The sequence below is a fragment of the Gigantopelta aegis genome, chromosome 10 (assembly GCF_016097555.1).
Source record: "Gigantopelta aegis isolate Gae_Host chromosome 10, Gae_host_genome, whole genome shotgun sequence".
Classification (NCBI taxonomy): domain Eukaryota; kingdom Metazoa; phylum Mollusca; class Gastropoda; order Neomphalida; family Peltospiridae; genus Gigantopelta; species Gigantopelta aegis.
The window spans coordinates 35,266,579-35,291,881 of NC_054708.1; the positions used below are offsets into that span (position 1 = coordinate 35,266,579).

The 25,303-nt window shown below is 37.9% G+C and overlaps 1 protein-coding gene across 15 annotated transcripts in view; it reads left to right on the forward strand.

Annotated features, from left to right (window-relative positions):
* The window catches only part of LOC121384041 (zinc finger and BTB domain-containing protein 46-like), a 131,804-nt gene that overhangs the window by 49,518 nt on the left and 56,983 nt on the right, over positions 1 to 25,303 (forward strand). Inside the window, exons 4-5 of one of the 15 annotated variants that reach the window (XM_041514220.1) lie at positions 15,602 to 17,209; positions 17,342 to 17,747. The exons of 10 other annotated variants lie outside the window; for them this stretch is intronic. In XM_041514220.1, coding sequence (XP_041370154.1) covers positions 15,602 to 15,934 — 333 coding nt within the window. In that variant the 3' untranslated portion in view covers positions 15,935 to 17,209; positions 17,342 to 17,747. Of the gene's footprint in view, positions 1 to 11,207; positions 12,395 to 13,077; positions 15,569 to 15,601; positions 17,748 to 25,303 lie in introns of those variants that run through there. 4 more of the 15 variants (XM_041514211.1, XM_041514219.1, XM_041514215.1 and 1 more) reach the window with 4 other exon arrangements.

Sequence of the window (25,303 nt, forward strand, 5' to 3'; positions counted from 1 at the left end):
GGATGTAGATCGGTGGTCTAGTCGTACAAATGTTACAATCTAGCCTTGACTAGGTGGTGCAGGGTGTAGATCGGTGGTCCAGTCTACAAATGTTACAGTCTAGTCTGGACCAGGTGGTGCAGGATGTAGATCGGTGGTCCAGTCGTACAAATGTTACAATCTAGCCTTGACCAGGTGGTGCAGGATGTAGATCGGTGGTCCAGTCGTACAAATGTTACAATCTAGCCTTGAAAAGGTGGTGCAGGATGTAGATCGGTGGTCCAGTCGTACAAATGTTACAATCTAGCCTTGAAAAGGTGGTGCAGGATGTAGATCGGTGGTCCAGTCACTAGCCTTGACTAGGTGGTGCAGGATGTAGATTGGTGGTCCAGTCGTACAAATGTTACAGTCTAGTCTTGACTAGGTGGTGCAGGATGTAGATCGGTGGTCCAGTCGTACAAATGTTACAATCTAGCCTTGACCAGGTGGTGCAGGATGTAGATCGGTGGTCCAGTCGTACAAATGTTACAATCTAGTCTGGACCAGGTGGTGCAGGATGTAGATTGGTGGTCTAGTCGTACAAATGTTACAATCTAGCCTTGACCAGGTGGTGCAGGGTGTGTGTGTGTGTGTGTGTGTGTATTTTTGATATTGCCAAATACTCCAAGACTGGTACACAAATGGTCTTGGTATGTACTCTCCTGTCTGGGAAAGTGTAAATAAAAGATCACTTGCTGCCAATTAGCCTATGTGATGGCAACAGATTTCCAATCTCTAGATCAAATGTCAAAATAGCAATACATTAGACACCAAAGAACCATAGTTTTAAATGTGTTTATATGGCATTAATGTTTTTACAAATGTTCTTTTCCTTTGACTTTGGCTTTTGCATAAACAAATCCATATATACTGTGTACCTGTACTGCTTATTACCATGCTGACTAATACTGGCATTGTTGTAATGGTAATTGAATTTGTCATGAAATTTGGGTGGATCAAAATGTTAAATTTTATATCTTGTTTATATCATATTCACATTATTGAACTTGCTTTTTCATAAAATAAAAGCATGTTCTTTAAAAGATGGGGTTTGTTTTATTATATATTATACCACCAAGTTTGAATTATCAGAATTCAGAATAGTAAGGACTCACTTTTAATTAGGGATTACTTAAACATACTTATTAACATGTGTATTCACCACTCAAAAATAAAAACTCTGATCAATGTAGACAATAATTAATTCAGTACCTGTATAATGCAATAAATAAGTAACAAATTGATTAATACATAATTATTTGTATTTAAAAGAATAAGATTAATGCAGGGAACATTTTATTTAGTATCACGTCGTGATTCACTATGCATGTTTTAGACATTGCTAAACAGTTTTAGAACATTAAACTGAAGTTGCTAATCAATTTTCAATTGACTAGAAATGTTGCTGCCCGTAATCGAAATTTTGAAAACAAAATGTTCCCTGTAATAATACCATAATAATACCACATATCACTTGTTAAGAGTAATATATACATTGTATATATAATAGTTATAATGTTACTGCTGCTAATATACCAACGGAGCTCTGTGTAACTTTCAGAAAAAAAGAAGAAAAGTAGTCTCACATACATTTTGTATTTAAAATTTGGATGCATTGAACATTTTCTTTTACTAATATGACTTACTTTTTGTTTTATACCCGTCTTTGACAGGTTGTATTATAGTATGGCACCATTAGGTCCATATGTCTTTAACTTTTACATTTCCTGACCATATCTGTCTTATCAATTCATTTAGAATTATCAAACATTGCATGCAAGTACATTTTGGAATGGTAGTGTTTTGTGCGCTATAACTAGGTCACAGTGACCTACTTTTTATGCATTATTTCATATTAAATCAAATCTTTGTCTGGGCCCTATCTTTCTTACAAATTCATATAAGTTTTAAAACATTCGATAATTTGTGATGGGTGTATCATGTACCTCACTGGTACTCTTTGTTTTATTCACAATGATTGTCATAGATGATTTTTGTCATCACCACCACATTTATTTTATATTAATACAATGTGTGATCTATGTCTTATGTAGTGCTCAAGGTTTAGACAAGACCAGGAGCTCCAGTCCTTATTTGAGGCCTCGGGGGGATAATAGTTTTGTACTAATTGAGTTACCTTCTTTAAATAAAGTATCATTATTAATAATATTATTATTATTTGATTTAAGCAATTTCTTTTGCTGACGTGTGCTCATGCAAAACGACTTTCACTTGTGTGAAAAACTACCCACCTTGTTGCATGCTAATATCACTAATTTTATAATTGCTCTGAATTCGTACCATCATGGTAAATTAAACATATGTATCAGTTATTTTTGCAAATAGAAATAGAATGTCAGTATAAAGATTAAAGATGAAGTGTTGAAGGATATATTTTCTGATATGCTCTGGGTTTTCACAAGGAATGTCTTATGTGTTTTCTTTATTAGCTGAGATGAATGCTACCTGTTTTATCGTTCATACTTCTGTTGTCTTTTGCCGATTTAATATTTTTATTATACTTATATACTGTAATGTAAAAACTTGGTTATTCTGATAATAAATTATTGTAATGCAGGGTGCAGTACCAGAGTGAAACACTCGCCTGTGCTAGTGAAATTCTGCACTGGCAAATAAAATTTGACCAAACACTTATCTTCGGCAATGTCATTATTACATAAATTTTCTATTGACATGTATTAACAATCAAAATTAAAGCATAAGCTTAGTATTTCGGACTGTTTGCAAACCATGCATAATGTCAGATAGCCATCGTCACCCAAGGTATTCTAATGATTGTAAATGAACTCTTAAAACTCTTTAAAACCAATCTCTGATTTTCTACTTTTAGTTGACCATGTGTTTGTGTTCTGCAGTAAGATTATAATAAAGAAATAAAATTATCATTATTATTATTTTTTGTATTTTTAATTGCCTGAGTTCCAGGGCTGCGTTCAGCCAGACCGAGCAGAAAAACGTCCGCTAGACTGGTTTATTCGCTTCACATTAAACCAAAAGGTAATGTTGGGAACCAATTAAATAATTTGCAAACTATAGTGAAACATTCACTGGCTGAACTTAGGGCTGTTCTTGTAATTTGTAAATCATGTGATCATCTTTTCATTTCTGGTTGATGATTTACTGTTTTGTAATGTAAAATTAATGCTTTCCTTTTAAATAGAGTATTTCATAATGTCCACAACAGAAATTTGTGTAGCAATTTAGATATTTTTTACAATGATAATATTCACGTACATTGATCATTTGATGAGCATATGGTTGCAGTCTGTTTTTGCAGTGACTATATTAATGATAATGTAATGCTTTATTACTTGTAATTCTATTTCTTGCATATCCTCAATAGCTAGCTTGAAATAAAGTTAAACGTCCTTTTCAACTCAGATTTATTTATGGCACTCAACCTTGCTACTGCAGTTAATGTGTGCTTCACAAAGCAGTCAATTTCAGTTGTGCTAATTTTATTGGATGGTGTATCTGTGGCAACTGGGTCATCATCATGGAACAACCAGTCACAAGTCTCAAAAGTAATCTACAAAATATGTTGGAGATTAAAATGGTCTGCCACAACTGCCTCTCAAAATAGGTGTGTAAAAAATGTTTATCCATATTAATACTTGATAAGTTGCTTGTGGGTTTCTTTCATTCACTAGCAAATTGACGAGTAAATATAAAGTGCTTCTTTGCACCCTGTAACGCAGTCCTCGATCAGTTTTTGGGTAGGTAAATGATCAAATCATGCCTTTCTTAAGTGCAAGTTTTTCACTTCATTGTTTCTGTCTGCTATTAATTACATGCCTTCAGCAATTTAAACTTCTTTAGATAGCTAAATCTTATCAACACATAATAGATATTCACCCATTTAGACACTGAACAATTGCTCTCCTTCATATTTTAGGAGAGCAGTTTATTGCTCACCATCAGTTTTTTAAACCATAAGCACTGGACCTTGGTAATCACAAAAAAATCATGCCAAACTAACTTAATTTATAGCATCTGATGGTCTGCTATATTATGTCTGATGATCTTACGTAATTGATATCTTTGTTAAAAGACTTATGCACATTTTAAAATAAGAGGGAATAAAGATACAGACAACAACAACAACAAAACCTACAAGAAATAGCTGTTTTTCCAGGTTTTACATTCCATATGGTTAAAATTATATTCTCTTACATCATTTCTACAAGTATGCATTGAACAATAACTTATTGTTCAGGGTTCAGATGGCTTTGTAAGAAACAATTCTTGCGTTCTTTCTGTTACAGAATTAAAAGGTGTTTTTTTGCAATTTAAAGTACTGAAACTTATATAAGAAAGTTATATGGAAAAAAGAAGAAAAGAAAGTTATATGATAGTACAAACCCACATTTTCGTCAGACATCTGCATGAAAATGGTTGTTTTTATTTTGTAGAGTTGTACAGCTGGCAAATCCATACTGAAGAATAGTTTTTCACAAGAGCAGGCTAATACCATAGGAGTGGAACAGTTGCCAGAATTAGGAGGACTTGTAACACACACAGGAGTCTATCATTTGCCAGTGCAGAAAGATCTAGTCCATTTGGATGCTGAAAATAATGGTGCAAGTTCATTGTACATGACACACGCACAGAAGGATGCAAAGTTTAAGTGCAGCCACTGTGACTTCCAGAGTGCATACCGATTTGCCTTGGAGAGACACCAGAAGAAGCACACTGGAGATTTCCACTTCTGTCATCTGTGTAGTTGCAAATTTTACGACAAGTACCAACTGTCATATCACTTGAAAGGCCATGTTGGTGAACTTAAATGTCAGTTCTGTGCTGCTGCTTTTTCATCCAGATCCACTCTTTACCATCATGAGAAAAAACACAAGTCAGGCCAGTTGTAGTCCTGATGGCAAACAAAAGTAGCATGGTGCAGACAAGTACTTTCTTAACAATGTTTCTTCTTTAAAACAAATGTAAATTCCTTTTTAGTCAGTTGTGCATTCCTGCTATTCAGACCTGTTTCACCTGTTAACAAGGCACTGAACTCTCGCTGGTTTTAACCTATCCGCCACCAGAATATCCTATTGTTTTTATGCTAATGGCACACTATAAATCAAAGCATATATGTAATAACGTGTGGAAAAAACACTTTCAGTTGGTCTGTTATGATTTGAGAATGAGATGTCGATCACAAACACCAGACTGGATAAATCCATTGATTCATTGGAAGCATAAACTCTTGGCTGGAACTGGACAGTAAATAGCGGAAACAACCGGTTTGGGTCATCAGTAATCCATGCAAACTGATAACAATGCTGTGTACAAAATATACCTGCTAGTGGCAGACTTTGAAACAAAACTGAAGTCAATGGTCAGCCAAGTTTAGACACCCCTGTGTATTTGTAACAACAACAGAAACAACAAAACACATAGTAAAATAGCCCAAGCTATATACATGTGTATGTATTCTGAAATCTTTTATTTGGCTGTTTTTCTTCAGTGTGGGTTCTATATAAAAAAAGAACAAAAAAGGTGTTGATAAAAAGAAAATTAACTGAAATTGGTTAAATTTTTCCTTCTTTTGTCTTTATTCATGTTCTGGAATGTATCAAAATTTAATTTCTAAATGGTGGTTGTTCTATTTTGTAGACATTAACATCCACATTCAGTGAAAGATTGTCACCCCTGCAATGTCAAAGATTTGGTGCCACAACCCTGTCTACCCTTCAGAGCAGTCATGACACCAGTTCTGGGCTACTGACAAGTGGTCATTATAATTCAGTGGAGATGCTGAAGCCCAGAGATGGCGCCATTTCTCAAATTAGATCAGGGAAATTTGCTGATGTGGCAAAAGCCAGATTTAATTGCAGTCAGTGTGATTTCCAGAGTGCTTACCGTTTTGTGGTGGAGAGACACCAGAGAAAGCACACAGAAGAATACTTCAGATGCCATCTGTGCACATGCAAGTTCTTTGACAAGTACCAGCTGTCATATCACCTGAAGGGACACAGGGGGGAACTCCAGTGCAGATATTGTGCAAAGTTGTTCTCCTCCACTGCATGTCTTTACTACCATGAAAGAAAGCACAAGAAGGGGCAGATCTAACACTGAGTTCATATCATTCAACATTTCTTCAAAGCATGTGGAAAGTCACTTGGTGAATGACAGCCATGGTTTTTAACTTGACCTGAAAATATGCTGGCCTCTTCTTTTTTCTTCTGTTTTTGTGTATAGCACTTATAATAGGCTATATCTCAAAACTCCTACCTACCAAAGATGGATTTTAATATTAATGTTCTTTGAAAGTGTTCGTGGTTGCTGATAATTTAGTTTGTGTTTTAGAAGACTTCTTATAAAAGGGACAGTATAAAAATGTAAATTGTGAAGCTGTATTATGTCTACATTATACAGGCCTCTGAGAATTAAAAATGTACATAACTCATTTCCATTTCCCAGGTAACCCATTTTGCATAACGCGTTATGTCCAAGTAAATGATGTCCTTAATTCAATGCGTGAACGGGAAATAGGTTTTACAAAATTAGATTTGTGCAAGCGATGCGTGAACGAAATGATTGTTCTCGCACTTTTCAGGGCCTGATAATATTATACTTAAGCATTTGGTGTTGTAAATTGTGTAGCATTGCACATAACAATCAGTCTCCCACTTTAGGTTCAAGCATGTCTGTCGTGTTCCCTAGGAAATGTGTTTATACATGACGTGAACATGCCACATGTACAGTTTAAGGTGATTTTACTCTACAATGTTTCTCAGTAAAATGGTACCGGACATTTTGATACAAGTTTCTATTGGAAAGAATGTTCATTAAATTGTTTTTTAGACAGTGTAAAATAGTTTCGTTTTTTCACTATTATTGTGCACATTAGTTAGCCAGTGGAGTGTGTTTCTGGTTGCTATGGTATGTGTAGTAACTCAAGTTGTTATTAGTGTTCTCATTGGAAAGCAGTTTGAAATTTGTTTGTTGTTTAGTCATTGTAAGATATGCTGTTACAATAATTTTACTGTTATCTTGCACACTACTTAAAACATTTTGACTGAATTATAAATGTTAGCAATTTCAGTGTGTTTCTGGTTGTCCTGGCATTTGTACTAGCTGAAAGTGACTATCATTCAAAACATAAAGTTCATACCTCTGAAACTAATGTTCACAGCTTTAACAAAAGAAAGAAAGAAATGTTTTATTTAACGACGCACTCAACACATTTTATTTACGGTTATATGGCATCAGACATATGGTTACGGACCACACAGATTTTGAGAGGAAACCCGCTGTCGCCACTACATGGGCTACTCTTCCGATTGGCAGCAAGGGATCTTTAATTTGCGCTTCCCACAGGCAGGATAGCACAAACCATGGCCTTTGTTGAACCAGTTATGGAACACTGGTCGGTGCAAGTGGTTTACACCTACCCATTGAGCCTTGCGGAACACTCACTCAGGGTTTGGAGTCGGTATCTGGATTAAAAATCCCATGCCTCGACTGGGATCCGAACCCAGTACCTACCAACCTGTAGACCGATGGCCTGCCACGACGCCACCGAGGCCGGTCAGCTTTAACAAAGTCATAATGATAATTACATGTAACTAAAAGCTTCCAGGTTCTACAGAACAGTTTGATTTTATTGTTGATATATTCATTACAGGCTGACTAGCAATACATAGTTGTTTTTTCCTTTTTTTTTTTTTTTTGTAGGGGATCACAATGGATATTAGTACCAGTACCTATCATGATAGTAAAAATGTGTTAATTTTTGTTTTCTGTCAGTATTTGCAGTGTTCTTCACAAAATAATAAATCTAATCTATGAAATGTGGCATAATTTCTATTATTATTTTTTGAAAATGTTTGTAAAAAACAACAACATTTGTTTGAGAATTAGACTGACTTAATTCCACAGTGAACTGACTCTTTGCTATTATTACACATTTCTGTGAATTTGTACGGTTTTCTTTAAAAGTCTGCATAATATTATACAGTGTCATGTTCTAAGAATGTTGTTGCATTTTTATCAATAAAGACTAAACTATAAATTCCTGTGTCTGTTCTACCATTTAGTTTATGGTTGTGTGAATTTATTAGTCCCCTACCGGTCTAACCGGAGGGGACTATAGGTTTCATCTCTGTCCTGTCTGCCTGCCTGTCTGCCTGTCTGTCTGTCTGTCTGTCTGTCTGTCTGTCCCACATATAGTTTTCCAGATGTGTTTTTTTAGAATACCTTGAGATTATTGAGCTGAAATTTTGTGTATGGCTTTATCATGTACTGTTACAGATCAAGTTTAACTTTCATGGTGATTTACCAGTTTGTGACAGAGTTAGTCCATTGGGCTATTTCTCGTTCCAGCCAGTGCACTACGACTGGTGTATCAAAGGCAGTGGTATATACTATCCTGTCTGTGGGATGGTGCATATAAAAGATCCCTTGCTGCTAATCAAAAAGAATAGCTCGTGAAGTGGCGATAGCAGGTTTCATCTCTCAATATCTGTGTGGTCTTTAACCATATGTCTGATGCCATATAACCATAAATAAAATGTGTTGAGTGCATAGTTAAATAAAACATTTCCTTCCTTCCTTTTTACAGAGTTATGGCCCTTCAATTTAGGAGATATGAAAATTTCTTTTCCGGACATTTTTTCCAGAAGATTTTGAAATGTTGAGCTGAAACTTTATTATGTACTGTTACAGATCAAGTTTGACTTTCATGGCAATTTACCCATTTTTCACAGGGGTATGGCCTATGAATTTAGGAGATTTGGGCCCAGTAGGGGACATGTATCGCTTTAGCAGTATACTCTTATCATGCGTGTTTTATATATGATTCTGTCAGGTTATTGAATCCTTTTAAGGGATGATTGTTAACGAGGTGTTTTTAATACAAACTGTTAGTGCACGGTCATGGTCATCTGGAATGGTTAAGGGGCGGGATGTAGCCCAGTGGTAAAGTGTTAACTCGATGTGCAGTCAGTCTAGGATCGATCCCCGTCGGTGGGCCCATTGGGCTATTTCTCGTTCCGAATAGTGCACCACGACTGATATATTGAAGACAGTGGTATGTACTACCCTGTCTGTGGGATGGTGCATATAAAAGATCCCTTGCTGCTAATCGAAAAAAGTAGCCCATGAAGTGGCAACAGCGTGTTTTCTCTCTCAATATCTGTGTAGTCCTTAATCCTTAACCATATGTCTGACACCAAATAAAATGTGTTGGGTGCGTCGTTAAATAAAACATTTCCTCCTCCTTCTGGGGCGAGGCGTAGCCCAGTGGTACAGCACTCGCTTGATGCGCGGTCGGTTTGGGATCGATCCCTGTTAGTGGGCGCATTGCACTATTTCTCGCTCCAGCCAGTGCACCACGATTGGTACATCAAAGGCCGTGGTATGTGCTATCCTGTCTATGGGATGGTGCATATAAAAGATCCCTTGCTGCTAATCGAAAAGTGTAGCCCGTGAAGTGGCAACAGCAGGTTTCCTCTTTCTATATCTGTGTGGTCCTTAACCATATGTCTGATGCCATATAACCGTAAATAAAATGTGTTGAGTGAGTCGTTAAATAAAACATTTCCTTCCTTCCTTCCTTCTTCTTCTTCTGGAATGGTTAAATTTCTCTCTGATTGTTTTAAACGGACTGTCCTGAGTTTGCTGTCATTATAAAATGTTTCTGACTAATGAAGCCTTTTTAATAATTACGCGTTCAGTACATTTTTCAAGTTATTCAGAGGTAAAATCTAGTCTTGGCTTTTAGGAACATTCAGGCGTTCAGAAACACTAACACTGGTATCCTAAACAAGAAAATAATAATTTTAATCATTATAAATGCTCAAACTCAGTCAGTCTCATTAATTCATTGTTTATTTTCAAGAAAAGCTTCAGTATTTGGTATGTATTACAGTTTTAGTTATTACTGAACCGATTCTTTTTAAAATTGCACACAAAAATGGTTGTTTTGTTTGTTCCAAAACACTTAATTTTTTTCTTGCATCAAATCAAAGTGAAATTATTTACAAAAAAACATTGATATGGGAGGATGTGACAGACTATAGATAGCACTACTTTGTTTTGTACCGGTAGTTGAACATTAATATACTTCCTGGATTTCATTTTAACTTTGGTCGAGACGTAGCCCAGTGGTAAAGCAATCGCTCAATGCATGGTCGGTGGACCCGTTGGTCTATTTCTCCCTCCAGCCAGTGCACCACGACTGATATATCAAAGACCATGTTATCTTGTCTGTGGGATCGTGCATATAAAAGATCCCTTGCTGCTAATCAAAAAGAGTAGCTCATGAAGTGGCAACAGCGGGTTTCCTTTCTCAATATCTGTGGTTCTTAACCATATGTCTGACACCATATAACTATAAATAAAATGTGTTGAGTGTATCGTTAAATAAAACATTTCCTTCCTTTATTTTAACTTTTTTAGTGATTATATCAAGTTAAGGTTCAAGCATGCTGTTCTGGACATACACCTCAGCTATTTGGGTGTCTGTCCAGGACAGTGGGTTAGTCGTTAATGGTTAGTAATATGTGAAATGTTGGTATGCATCATACATGTATAGTGTCCTTGCATCTACCCATAAGTAAAACTCGCTCTGTGTGGGAACTGAGATGCAAACCAGGAACCTACCAGACTTAAATTCAATGGCTACACCACTGAAGTCAATGTGTATCATTATCTACTCTTGTCTATTTTATATTGATGTTAATTTATGCAATGTATTTATCTCTCAATTAACTTTCCAAGGCAGCCACATATATTTAATAATTTACAACCGACGATGGGTTCAGTCATGCTAACATGTGTTATATTTGGTTGGCATTTAAGAACATCAACTTTCATAAAATCTGCACCGTATCTCTCATTTCTGTTGTCAGCTGTTACAGTTCAAGTGTTACACAATATATAAACTATCCTTAAAGAAACTCAGATGTCCACAGCTATTGTTTTAAAAACCAGTTGACACAATCATGTTTGTTCTTGTTGTTTTTTTCATTCAGGTTCAGAACATATTTGTTTTATTAAAAAAAGCATTATTATGAATATTTAGAAAACAAAAGAAAACAAAATATATTAGTGTTAATATACAAGTCAACAATATTAAAATATAGATATATGAAGTCACTTGGTTTTGCTTGATAGAAAGTCGTTACTCATCGTCAGTACAAGGTGGTGTTTTTATTTTCTAGAACATGTTATTCAAGCATCTGGATGTTGGACGACTAGAAGGACGAGCAGCTGTACAAAGTATCAAAGTTGATACACTTTCTAGTCGGGGATCGCTGGATACTCACATAGCACCAAAGGACTCAGTATTTCCACACAAAAAGTACCCCAGTTGGAGTAAAGTGTTCAGCTGTGATCAGTGCCCATACCAGACAATATACCGGCATGTGTTAAAACGACACAAGCGAGTGCACACGGGCGATTTCTTCCAATGTCACTTGTGCACGTGTCACTTCTCTGACAAGCTTCAGCTGAGACACCACCTTAGAGGCCATGCGGGCAATCTCAGATGCAAGTTCTGCAACAAGAATTTCACCTACATGAGTGCACTTAAACGACACGAAAAGCAACATGAAAAAGACAGTATTCAGAAACTCTTTGATTACCCATAGAAGAGATTTCATCGTGCACTTCTTGCATCAAAAACTACATTTTAAAAAGACAGGGTTCAGAAACTTATCTTGTTACACATAAAGGAGGTTACATCAAACACATGTACCACAGGTGACATCCAATAGGCGATACAGAGCATGAAGATCCTTTATTAAGTCTAGTGAAAAGTAGTAGGCAGACCTTAGCATCAACTGTACAACTGGAGAAACAACTAGTCAATACAATTAAACTACAAGCAGCAAAAAAAAACTCCAAACAAATAAACAATTATGAAATTTGAAAACCTTGACTTGTTTTAACATTGCAGAAGTGATAACAGTGTGGACAATAATGAGTAACTAGGCAGTTGTAATACAGGAGCCTAATTCACAAAGGTCTCTTGGGCTCTGGTAGACAACAAAGCATCCTCTTTGTAAGTCTTTTAGCATTGCACTGCAAGATCGCAAAGTTGTGAGAGTTTAGTGAATTAGGCCCCAGATTCAGAGTGTGGAATATGTGAGGAGGGGACATTTCAAAACAAGTCCATCTTTCCTGTGTCGGTTGCCCAAGTAATTTCCAGATATTCTAATATGTAATCTTATTTGGCAATTCAAATGATCAGATGACTATTAAAATTGACTACTGGATATGGATCATTCTTAATAATACTGTTTTTATGTAGCTGAAGTTCAAAACAGATGGCACCAAATTGGTTTTTACCTGTGATTAGTAGCTAAATGCTTTTTATGAACACCGAATAAAATATACAATACTTTAATTGATAGTTGGTGGTGTTGAATGGTTTTTATATATATATATATATATATTGTATATATTGTCATTAATTGTATATATATACATTGAATCCTGTTGACTTGAACCCCAATGGTGCTCAAGAAAGTGTTCGAACCATCGGTCAACAACACGTAAGTGTAACTCAGGACTTCATTTTTGGTTCGAGTGTTGCTGTGTATTCAACCCTTTCGAGTTTGACCCAACGAGATTCTACTGTGTGTGTGTGTGTGGGTGCGTGCATGTGTGTGGATGTAGACACACACACATATACACACACATTATTTAATGTTTGAAATCAAGCATTAAATAAAGGTATTATTATGTCAAAACTGGCAAAGTTTCATGGTCCCGAATTTTATAAATTCTAAAACCTGACCCTCTAAACACCGGATCTTGTCTAAATGTGATAAATATTAGATCCCTGCCATGATCTGGTTTAGACAGGTTTCACTGTATGTGGATGGGTGCCATGCAGTTGAGACTCATGTAGTTATGAACGTCAGTTTTTTAAGTCACATGATATCATTTGGACCAAGAGTATTTACAGATTGGGACTATTTGATAATGTTAAAACGATAAAGCTCATTTTGTTATAAGACTTGCAGCAGTAATTACATATACATTCAACTTGTCCAAGACGTTACCTCGTGATGTTTTATTTTATAGACCCATCAAAGTGGATATTTCAACCTACCTTGTGGGAATAAGAGGAGACCAATTGAACTCGCCGACACTGGACCAGGAGATTCAAGTGCTTTTCAGAACCCGATCACCTCAACACTCTGGGAAGCTGTCTATCCGAACTCCTCAAAGAAGCAGGTTTACAGCTGCGACCAGTGCAGTTACGAGACGATTTACCGCCATGTCCTCAAGAGACACAAGCGGAGACACACTGGAGACTTCTTCCGTTGTCATCTTTGTGCCTGCCACTTCTCGGACAAGTATCAACTGCGACACCATCTGAACGGGCATGCAGGCAAACTGAGGTGTAAAATATGTGACCGAAACTTCTCAGATTTGAGTGGTTTGAAACAACATGAAAAGAACTATCATAGGAATAAGAGATGGTGAAGGTGTTCACAGTCCATTTATTTAGAAGATCTGCAGAGAAATGATTTGAAAAACTAACTGACTGTGTGGTGTGAAAAAACGGGATAAGAACTATCACTGAAATAAGAATTCATAAAAGTGTTCCCAGACATCATTATGAATATTTGGAAGAAAAATATTCTTATAATGAGGAAAACTAACTGTGATTGTATGGTTTAAAACAACATGATAAGAACTGATAAGAACTCATAAAAGTGTTCCCAGACATTATTATGAAGAATCGGCAGAGAAATATTCTAATAATGAGAAAAACTAACTGTGATTTGAAACAATATGAAAAGACTGATCAAAATGAAAGATCTAGACAGTGTTCTCATTTTTGTTTAGAACATTCTGCATGCAAATATTTTTAAAATTATATAAAAAACCCAACTCTTTATTGAGATTGTACATATTGAAATGAGTTTAAATCCAGTAAAACAAACTACATGTATATCCAAAATAAATATCTTGTGTTAACTGTTATTATATAGAGGTGTGTAATTGTGTTGACTTGGGCGGCAGTGGGTGTGTCAAAATTGCATGTGTAATATACAGTATTGGCATAAAGGTAGTCGTATATTAAAGGTGACTCAACTTTGCTTTTTACAGTTATTAATATCAAATAACTATTCTTAATTAAAGATTAGCCTATTGATATTAACCCGATATTCCTGTGTGAAGATGGACAGTATATAGTCTGTTTTAAAAAAATCACATTTCCCTGATGATTTTTTGTATGTTTTGTTTAACGACTCCTCTGGAGGGCATTGATTAATTAATCATCGGCTGTTAGATGTCAAACATTTGGTCATTCTGACTCATAGTTATTAGAGGAAACCAGCTTAATTTTTTCTAATGCAGCAAGGGATCTTTTATATGCAATTTTCCACAGACAGGAAAACACATACCATGACCTTTGTCCAGATGTGGTGTACTAGCTGGAACATTTCCCTGATGAATGCAGCTACTGGTAGATGGTGTCAAAACGTTGGGTAGAAATTGTAACCAAATTATGACATTTTTACTATTTTAGTTCCCTACCAGTCCAACTATAGGTTTGATCTCTGTCCTTCTGTCCAACTGTCTGTCTTTCTGTCTGTTCCACGTAGTTTTCCAGGCTGGTTTTTTGTATGATGTCTCAAGATATTGAGCTGAAATTTGTATATAACTTTATCACGTACCGGTATTGTTTGGCTTTCATGACGATTTACTCATTTTTCACAGTTACATGTATGGCCTTTGAGATACGAGAATGTACATAGTCCTGTAGAAGACATGTATTGCTTTAGTAGTACTCTCCAGTCTAGGTTTTGTCTCAATCCTTCTGTCTGTCTGTCTGTCTGTCTGTCTGTCTGTCTGTCTGCCTGTCTGCCCTACATATACTTTTTCGGATGTTTTTGTTGCAATGCCTCAAGATGTTGATATAGTTTTATCATGTACTGGTATATATCTAATTTGACATTCATGGCGATTTATCCATTTTTGATAGAGTTATGGCCCTTGAACTTAGGAGATGCAAAAATGTGTTTTCCTAACTTTGTTTTTTGGGCAATGTATCAAGATATTTGGTGTATAGCTTTACCATGTACTGTTATAGATCAAGTTTTACTTTCATAAGGATTTACCCCCTTGGCTCTTGAACTTAGAAAAAGCAAACAATTGTTGGGTCTGGTATCAGGTTTGACTTTCATGGCAATTTACCCATTTTTCACAGAGTTCTGACTCTTGAACAGAGGAGATACGAACATTTGTTGAGTCCAGTGGAGAACATGTATTGCTTTAGCAGTGCTCTCAGAATGATTGTTATGTTAATTTTTTCGGGTTAGAAACAAGATGGAGATACTGGTATCCATAGTTTCTTGTTATTATGGTAAAATGTTTTGCAGGAAATGAACTACATGATTATCTAATATCTAGCTGACTAAGTTTCATGTGAGTCAAACATATCAGCTTTGTCATGACCAATTATTCTATACTGTGGTGATTAAAAGTTGTAAGTTATTACAACTAAAATCTACTCCAATTATTTGAAAAGATTGCCCCACCTAATAAAACTTAAACTTAATGGTTTTATTTGTGTTTGTTTTGTTTTTTGTAGAAAATCCATACCGACTTGGGAGATATCCCAAACGGACAGGCCTATTTAAAAGCATTACGTGATACATCGCACACAGTGGGTGAGAGAGTGTTCACATGCGGTCTGTGCGAGTACACGTCACACTATAGGAACTCGATGAAACGACATCAGAGGACCCACACGGGGGAGTTCTTCTGGTGTCACATCTGTTCGTGTCACTTCAACGACAAGACCCAACTGCAGTATCACCTCCGCGGACACGCCGGGCACCTCAAGTGCACGGTCTGTGCCAAAGTGTTTTCCAGTTTCGCTGGATGGAAGCGGCACGAAAAGGCACACTTAAAAGCGACATAGCAGTGGAAGTGCTTGATTTCGTATTACAGTTCCATAACTTGAGGGAAACTGCAAAGTCTTTGCCAGAAATAATACATTTAAAACTAGTTTCAACCTAACTTGTATGATCTGGTCAGGGAACATTTTGTTCAGTATCGTGTCTCGATTCGCAACACAACTTTCTTAAATCGCTAAACAATTTTAAAACATTAACCAGTAGTTGCCCATTAGTTTCCAATTGATTAGAAATGTTGGTAATCAAGATTTTGAAAACAAATGTTTCCTGCTATTGGAACAATCATTGATTGTTGAGACTGATGTGTCACGTTGTGTAGGTCTTGAAGTCGCAGTATACATGTATGTGCAGTTCATTTCATTAGTTAATAATGGAGTTGGAATCATGGAGTTCCTCGAACAGTGCTCACTTGATACACTGGATCATTTAATCAAGTACAAGTTTCATGATCAAATAAAATAGAGTTACTTCCTTCCAAGTCCTTGGTCCTTTGGCTTAATTAATTTTTTTATTGTTATAATCAGTCTGTTTAGTGTCTGTCTGATACACCAGTGACACATGCTGTTTAATTAGTGTTTACATAGAAAATGAATCATTACAGTGCTTCTGGGTAGCAGTCAAACCTTGTCAAAACACAGATTTCTTTGACTACTTTGTGCAGGGATAGAAATTTTGATTGTGGTAATGCTTTTATGATTCAGATTCATTATTCTGTCAAATTAAACTTTAAGAATAGTTCTTCATGGCAGCTAAAAGTTAAATTTTATTTTGTTCAATGACATCACTAGAGCACATAAATTATTAATCATTAGCTATTGGATGTAAAACATTGGGTCATTTTGACTCACAGTATTTAGAGGAAACCTGTTGCATTTTTTTCCATTAGCAGCATGGGATCTTTTAAAGGCACTTTCCCACAGACAGAACAGCATACATGTATATCCGTTGTGGGCCACCAAAGCACCTCAAGCAAGCGCTCTACTTATTGAGTTAGATCTCGCCCCTTCATGGTAGCAAACACAACCAAAACATAGTTGTCATTGTATTGAGTTAGATTTCGCCCCTTCATGGTAGCAAACACAACCAAAACATAGGTGTCATTGTATTGAGTTACATCTCGCCTCTTCATGGTAGCAGTCACAACCAAAACACAGGTGTCATTGTATTGAGTTAGATCTCGCCCCTTCATGGTAGCAGTCACAACCAAAACATAGGTGTCATTGTATTGAGTTACATGTAGATCTCGCCCCTTCATGGTAGCAGTCACAACCAAAACATAGGTGTCATTGTATTGAGTTACATGTAGATCTCGCCCCTTCATGGTAGCAGTCACAACCAAAACATAGGTGTCATTGTATTGAGTTACATGTAGATCTCGCCCCTTCATGGTAGCAGTCACAACCAAAACATAGGTGTCATTGATTACATGGCAGAGATGCAAAATTTGATTGTTTTAATGCTTTTGTTCAGATTCATTATTCTGTCGAACTAAAGTTGAAGAATAGTACTTCATGATAGTAGTCAGTACCAGTCAAAACTTTGTGCAGAGATACACAGTTTGATTGTGGTATCCATTTTGTCATTTTAATTAATTATTAAAGAGTTTAAAATTTCTCTACACAAAAGTCTGTGAAACCTGAGAGAAACATTACAGTGGAGAAAACCTACCAACAAAAATGAGTTTAAGATTTAATTTTTTCTCATGTGGACATGTGGTATCACAAATGCACACAAAACATTGTACTATGTTCTTAAATATATGTTCATATCATTTAATTTGTTAGTGTTAACAGGAAAATATAAAACTATTTGATTCAAGGAAAATTGTATGTGTTGTATGAAACTGAGGTAGATTTAGGAGTTTACAATGGTTAAAAACGTCTGCGTTAAATTAATGATTTCATTGACATCTATGAAGAACGAAACTTTTTTTTGGTTTCCTAGTTTTCTTTAACACATTATCTTAAAGTATATTGCTTTGCTGTTAATCACATTTACATTTGCTACATGAAATTTGATGAGGGGACAAATGTATCAACTTTTGTGTGTATCGTTTTCTACACGTAAAAATGTGACGTAGATACATGTCACACGTGAGGGCTCGAGATAGCAGCCTGCGAAAAGCAGTCCATTTTTTAGACCTAGCAGTTGAAATAAAAATTCACCTGCTAAATCCACTAAAATATCGCAGGTCATTTTTCACAAGAGATATTTACATATATTGTCTTATCTGCTATTTAGGTCATGATTCTGTAATATTTTAATTCCATAATGCTCTAAAATATATCTCAGAGGTCCTAATGTTTCACACTGTGCCAAACCCTCCCTCACCCCATATTGTCTTATTTGTAGCAGGACATATTTCTTCTTAGCAGGACATATTTCTTTTGGCCTGCTACTTTAAAAAATATATAACATCAGGCCATGTTTTACTTCATATTTTGAGCCCTGCATGTATGAGGCATGTTACATGGGAGCTCACATTAAGAAATCTTAAACTCTATTATGTTCAACTAAGTTCAAGATTTTTTTGTTTTAAATATTGTACTAAACATTAGTTAACACATTGTACCAACACTGGTTAACACACACTGCACCAATACTGGTTAACACACATTGCACCAACACTGGTTAACACACATTGCACCAACACTGGTTAACACATTGCACCAATACTGGTTAACACAGATTGTACCAACACTGGTTAACACACATTATACCAATACTGGTTAACACAGATTGCACCAACACTGGTTAACACAGATTGTACCAACATTGGTTAACACACATTATACCAATACTGGTTAACACAGATTGCACCAATACTGGTTAACACAGATTGTACCAATACTGGTTAACACAGATTATACCAATACTGGTTAACACAGATTTTACCAACACTGGTTAACACACATTGCACCAACACTGGTTAACACACATTATACCAATACTGGTTAACACAGATTGTACCAACACTGGTTAACACACATTATACCAATACTGGTTAACACACATTGCACCAACACTGGTTAACACACATTGCACCAACACTGGTTAACACATTGCACCAATACTGGTTAACACAGATTGTACCAACACTGGTTAACACACATTATACCAATACTGGTTAACACAGATTGCACCAACACTGGTTAACACACACTGCACCAACACTGGTTAACACACACTGCATCAGCACTGGTTAACACACACTGCATCAGCACTGGTTAACACACACTGCACCAACACTGGTTAACACACTGCATCAACACTGGTTAACACACACTGTACCAACACTGGTTAACACACACTGTATCAACACTGGTTAACACACTGTACCAACACTGGTTAACACACACTGTATCAACACTGGTTAGCACACACTGCACCAACACTGGTTAACACACTGTACCAACACTGGTTAACACATTGTACCAACACTGGTTAGCACACACTGTATCAACACTGGTTAACACACTGTACCAACACTGGTTAACACACACTGCACCAACACTGGTTAACACACACTGTATCAACACTGGTTAACACATTGTACCAACACTGGTTAACACACACTGTATCAACACTGGTTAACACACTGTACCAACACTGGTTAACACACACTGTATCAACACTGGTTAACACACTGTACCAACACTGGTTAGCACACACTGCACCAACACTGGTTAGCACACACTGCACCAACACTGGTTAGCACACACTGTAGCAACACTGGTTAGCACACACTGTATCAACACTGGTTAACACATTGTACCAACACTGGTTAACACACACTGTATCAACACTGGTTAACACACACTGTATCAACACTGGTTAACACACTGTACCAACACTGGTTAGCACACACTGCACCAACACTGGTTAGCACACACTGCACCAACACTGGTTAGCACACACTGTAGCAACACTGGTTAGCACACACTGTATCAACACTGGTTAACACATTGTACCAACACTGGTTAACACACACTGTATCAACACTGGTTAACACACACTGTATCAACACTGGTTAACACACTGTACCAACACTGGTTAGCACACACTGCACCAACACTGGTTAGCACACACTGCACCAACACTGGTTAGCACACACTGTAGCAACACTGGTTAGCACACACTGTATCAACACTGGTTAACACACTGTACCAACACTGGTTAGCACACACTGCACCAACACTGGTTAGCACACATTGTACCAACACTGGTTAGCACACACTGTACCAACACTGGTTAACACACTGTACCAACACTGGTCAGCACACACTGCACCAACACTGGTTAACACACACTGTATCAACACTGGTTAACACACTGTACCAACACTGGTTAACACACTGTACCAACACTGGTTAGCACACACTGCACCAACACTGGTTAACACACACTGTATCAACACTGGTTAACACACACTGTAGCAACACTGGTTAACACACTGTACCAACACTGGTTAACACATTGTACCAACACTGGTTAACACACACTGTATCAACACTGGTTAACACACTGTACCAACACTGGTTAACACATTGTACCAACACTGGTTAACACACATTGCACCAATACTGGTTAACACACATTGCACCAACACTGGTTAACACACATTGCACCAACACTGGTTAACACATTGCACCAATACTGGTTAACACAGATTGTACCAACACTGGTTAACACACATTATACCAATACTGGTTAACACAGATTGCACCAACACTGGTTAACACAGATTGTACCAACACTGGTTAACACACATTATACCAATACTGGTTAACACAGATTGCACCAATACTGGTTAACACAGATTGTACCAACACTGGTTAACACAGATTATACCAATACTGGTTAACACAGATTTTACCAACACTGGTTAACACACATTGCACCAACACTGGTTAACACACATTATACCAATACTGGTTAACACAGATTGTACCAACACTGGTTAACACACATTGCACCAACACTGGTTAACACACATTGCACCAACACTGGTTAACACATTGCACCAATACTGGTTAACACAGATTATACCAACACTGGTTAACACACATTATACCAATACTGGTTAACACAGATTGCACCAACACTGGTTAACACACACTGCACCAACACTGGTTAACACACACTGCATCAGCACTGGTTAACACACACTGCATCAGCACTGGTTAACACACACTGCACCAACACTGGTTAACACACTGCATCAACACTGGTTAACACACACTGTACCAACACTGGTTAACACACACTGTATCAACACTGGTTAACACACTGTACCAACACTGGTTAACACACACTGTATCAACACTGGTTAGCACACACTGCACCAACACTGGTTAACACACTGTACCAACACTGGTTAACACAGATTGCACCAACACTGGTTAACACACACTGCACCAACACTGGTTAACACACACTGCATCAGCACTGGTTAACACACACTGCATCAGCACTGGTTAACACACACTGCACCAACACTGGTTAACACACTGCATCAACACTGGTTAACACACACTGTACCAACACTGGTTAACACACACTATCAACACTGGTTAACACACTGTACCAACACTGGTTAACACACACTGTATCAACACTGGTTAGCACACACTGCACCAACACTGGTTAACACACTGTACCAACACTGGTTAACACATTGTACCAACACTGGTTAGCACACACTGTATCAACACTGGTTAACACACTGTACCAACACTGGTTAACACACACTGCACCAACACTGGTTAACACACACTGTATCAACACTGGTTAACACATTGTACCAACACTGGTTAACACACACTGTATCAACACTGGTTAACACACTGTACCAACACTGGTTAACACACACTGTATCAACACTGGTTAACACACTGTACCAACACTGGTTAGCACACACTGCACCAACACTGGTTAGCACACACTGCACCAACACTGGTTAGCACACACTGTAGCAACACTGGTTAGCACACACTGTATCAACACTGGTTAACACATTGTACCAACACTGGTTAACACACACTGTATCAACACTGGTTAACACACACTGTATCAACACTGGTTAACACACTGTACCAACACTGGTTAGCACACACTGCACCAACACTGGTTAGCACACACTGCACCAACACTGGTTAGCACACACTGTAGCAACACTGGTTAGCACACACTGTATCAACACTGGTTAACACATTGTACCAACACTGGTTAACACACACTGTATCAACACTGGTTAACACACACTGTATCAACACTGGTTAGCACACACTGCACCAACACTGGTTAGCACACACTGCACCAACACTGGTTAGCACACACTGTAGCAACACTGGTTAGCACACACTGTATCAACACTGGTTAACACACTGTACCAACACTGGTTAGCACACACTGCACCAACACTGGTTAGCACACATTGTACCAACACTGGTTAGCACACACTGTACCAACACTGGTTAACACACTGTACCAACACTGGTCAGCACACACTGCACCAACACTGGTTAACACACACTGTATCAACACTGGTTAACACACTGTACCAACACTGGTTAACACACTGTACCAACACTGGTTAGCACACACTGCACCAACACTGGTTAACACACACTGTATCAACACTGGTTAACACACACTGTAGCAACACTGGTTAACACACTGTACCAACACTGGTTAACACATTGTACCAACACTGGTTAACACACACTGTATCAACACTGGTTAACACACTGTACCAACACTGGTTAACACATTGTACCAACACTGGTTAACACACATTGCACCAATACTGGTTAACACACATTGCACCAACACTGGTTAACACACATTGCACCAACACTGGTTAACACATTGCACCAATACTGGTTAACACAGATTGTACCAACACTGGTTAACACACATTATACCAATACTGGTTAACACAGATTGCACCAACACTGGTTAACACAGATTGTACCAACACTGGTTAACACACATTATACCAATACTGGTTAACACAGATTGCACCAATACTGGTTAACACAGATTGTACCAACACTGGTTAACACAGATTATACCAATACTGGTTAACACAGATTTTACCAACACTGGTTAACACACATTGCACCAACACTGGTTAACACACATTATACCAATACTGGTTAACACAGATTGTACCAACACTGGTTAACACACATTGCACCAACACTGGTTAACACACATTGCACCAACACTGGTTAACACATTGCACCAATACTGGTTAACACAGATTATACCAACACTGGTTAACACACATTATACCAATACTGGTTAACACAGATTGCACCAACACTGGTTAACACACACTGCACCAACACTGGTTAACACACACTGCATCAGCACTGGTTAACACACACTGCATCAGCACTGGTTAACACACACTGCACCAACACTGGTTAACACACTGCATCAACACTGGTTAACACACACTGTACCAACACTGGTTAACACACACTGTATCAACACTGGTTAACACACTGTACCAACACTGGTTAACACACACTGTATCAACACTGGTTAGCACACACTGCACCAACACTGGTTAACACACTGTACCAACACTGGTTAACACATTGTACCAACACTGGTTAGCACACACTGTATCAACACTGGTTAACACACTGTACCAACACTGGTTAACACACACTGCACCAACACTGGTTAACACACACTGTATCAACACTGGTTAACACATTGTACCAACACTGGTTAACACACACTGTATCAACACTGGTTAACACACTGTACCAACACTGGTTAACACACACTGTATCAACACTGGTTAACACACTGTACCAACACTGGTTAGCACACACTGCACCAACACTGGTTAACACACACTGTATCAACACTGGTTAACACATTGTACCAACACTGGTTAACACACACTGTATCAACACTGGTTAACACACTGTACCAACACTGGTTAACACACACTGTATCAACACTGGTTAACACACTGTACCAACACTGGTTAGCACACACTGCACCAACACTGGTTAGCACACACTGCACCAACACTGGTTAGCACACACTGTAGCAACACTGGTTAGCACACACTGTATCAACACTGGTTAACACATTGTACCAACACTGGTTAACACACACTGTATCAACACTGGTTAACACACACTGTATCAACACTGGTTAACACACTGTACCAACACTGGTTAGCACACACTGCACCAACACTGGTTAGCACACACTGCACCAACACTGGTTAGCACACACTGTAGCAACACTGGTTAGCACACACTGTATCAACACTGGTTAACACATTGTACCAACACTGGTTAACACACACTGTATCAACACTGGTTAACACACACTGTATCAACACTGGTTAACACACTGTACCAACACTGGTTAGCACACACTGCACCAACACTGGTTAGCACACACTGCACCAACACTGGTTAGCACACATTGTACCAACACTGGTTAGCACACACTGTATCAACACTGGTTAACACACTGTACCAACACTGGTTAACACACACTGCACCAACACTGGTTAACACACACTGTATCAACACTGGTTAACACATTGTACCAACACTGGTTAACACACACTGTATCAACACTGGTTAACACACTGTACCAACACTGGTTAACACACACTGTATCAACACTGGTTAACACACTGTACCAACACTGGTTAGCACACACTGCACCAACACTGGTTAGCACACACTGCACCAACACTGGTTAGCACACACTGTAGCAACACTGGTTAGCACACACTGTATCAACACTGGTTAACACATTGTACCAACACTGGTTAACACACACTGTATCAACACTGGTTAACACACACTGTATCAACACTGGTTAACACACTGTACCAACACTGGTTAGCACACACTGCACCAACACTGGTTAGCACACACTGCACCAACACTGGTTAGCACACACTGTAGCAACACTGGTTAGCACACACTGTATCAACACTGGTTAACACATTGTACCAACACTGGTTAACACACACTGTATCAACACTGGTTAACACACACTGTATCAACACTGGTTAACACACTGTACCAACACTGGTTAGCACACACTGCACCAACACTGGTTAGCACACACTGCACCAACACTGGTTAGCACACACTGTAGCAACACTGGTTAGCACACACTGTATCAACACTGGTTAACACACTGTACCAACACTGGTTAGCACACACTGCATCAACACTGGTTAACACACACTGCATCAACACTGGTTAACACACACTGCACCAACACTGGTTAACACACTCTGCACCATTGCACCAACACTAGTTAACACACATTGTACCAACACTAGTTAACAGGTTGTTTTCATTTCGTGTATTGAC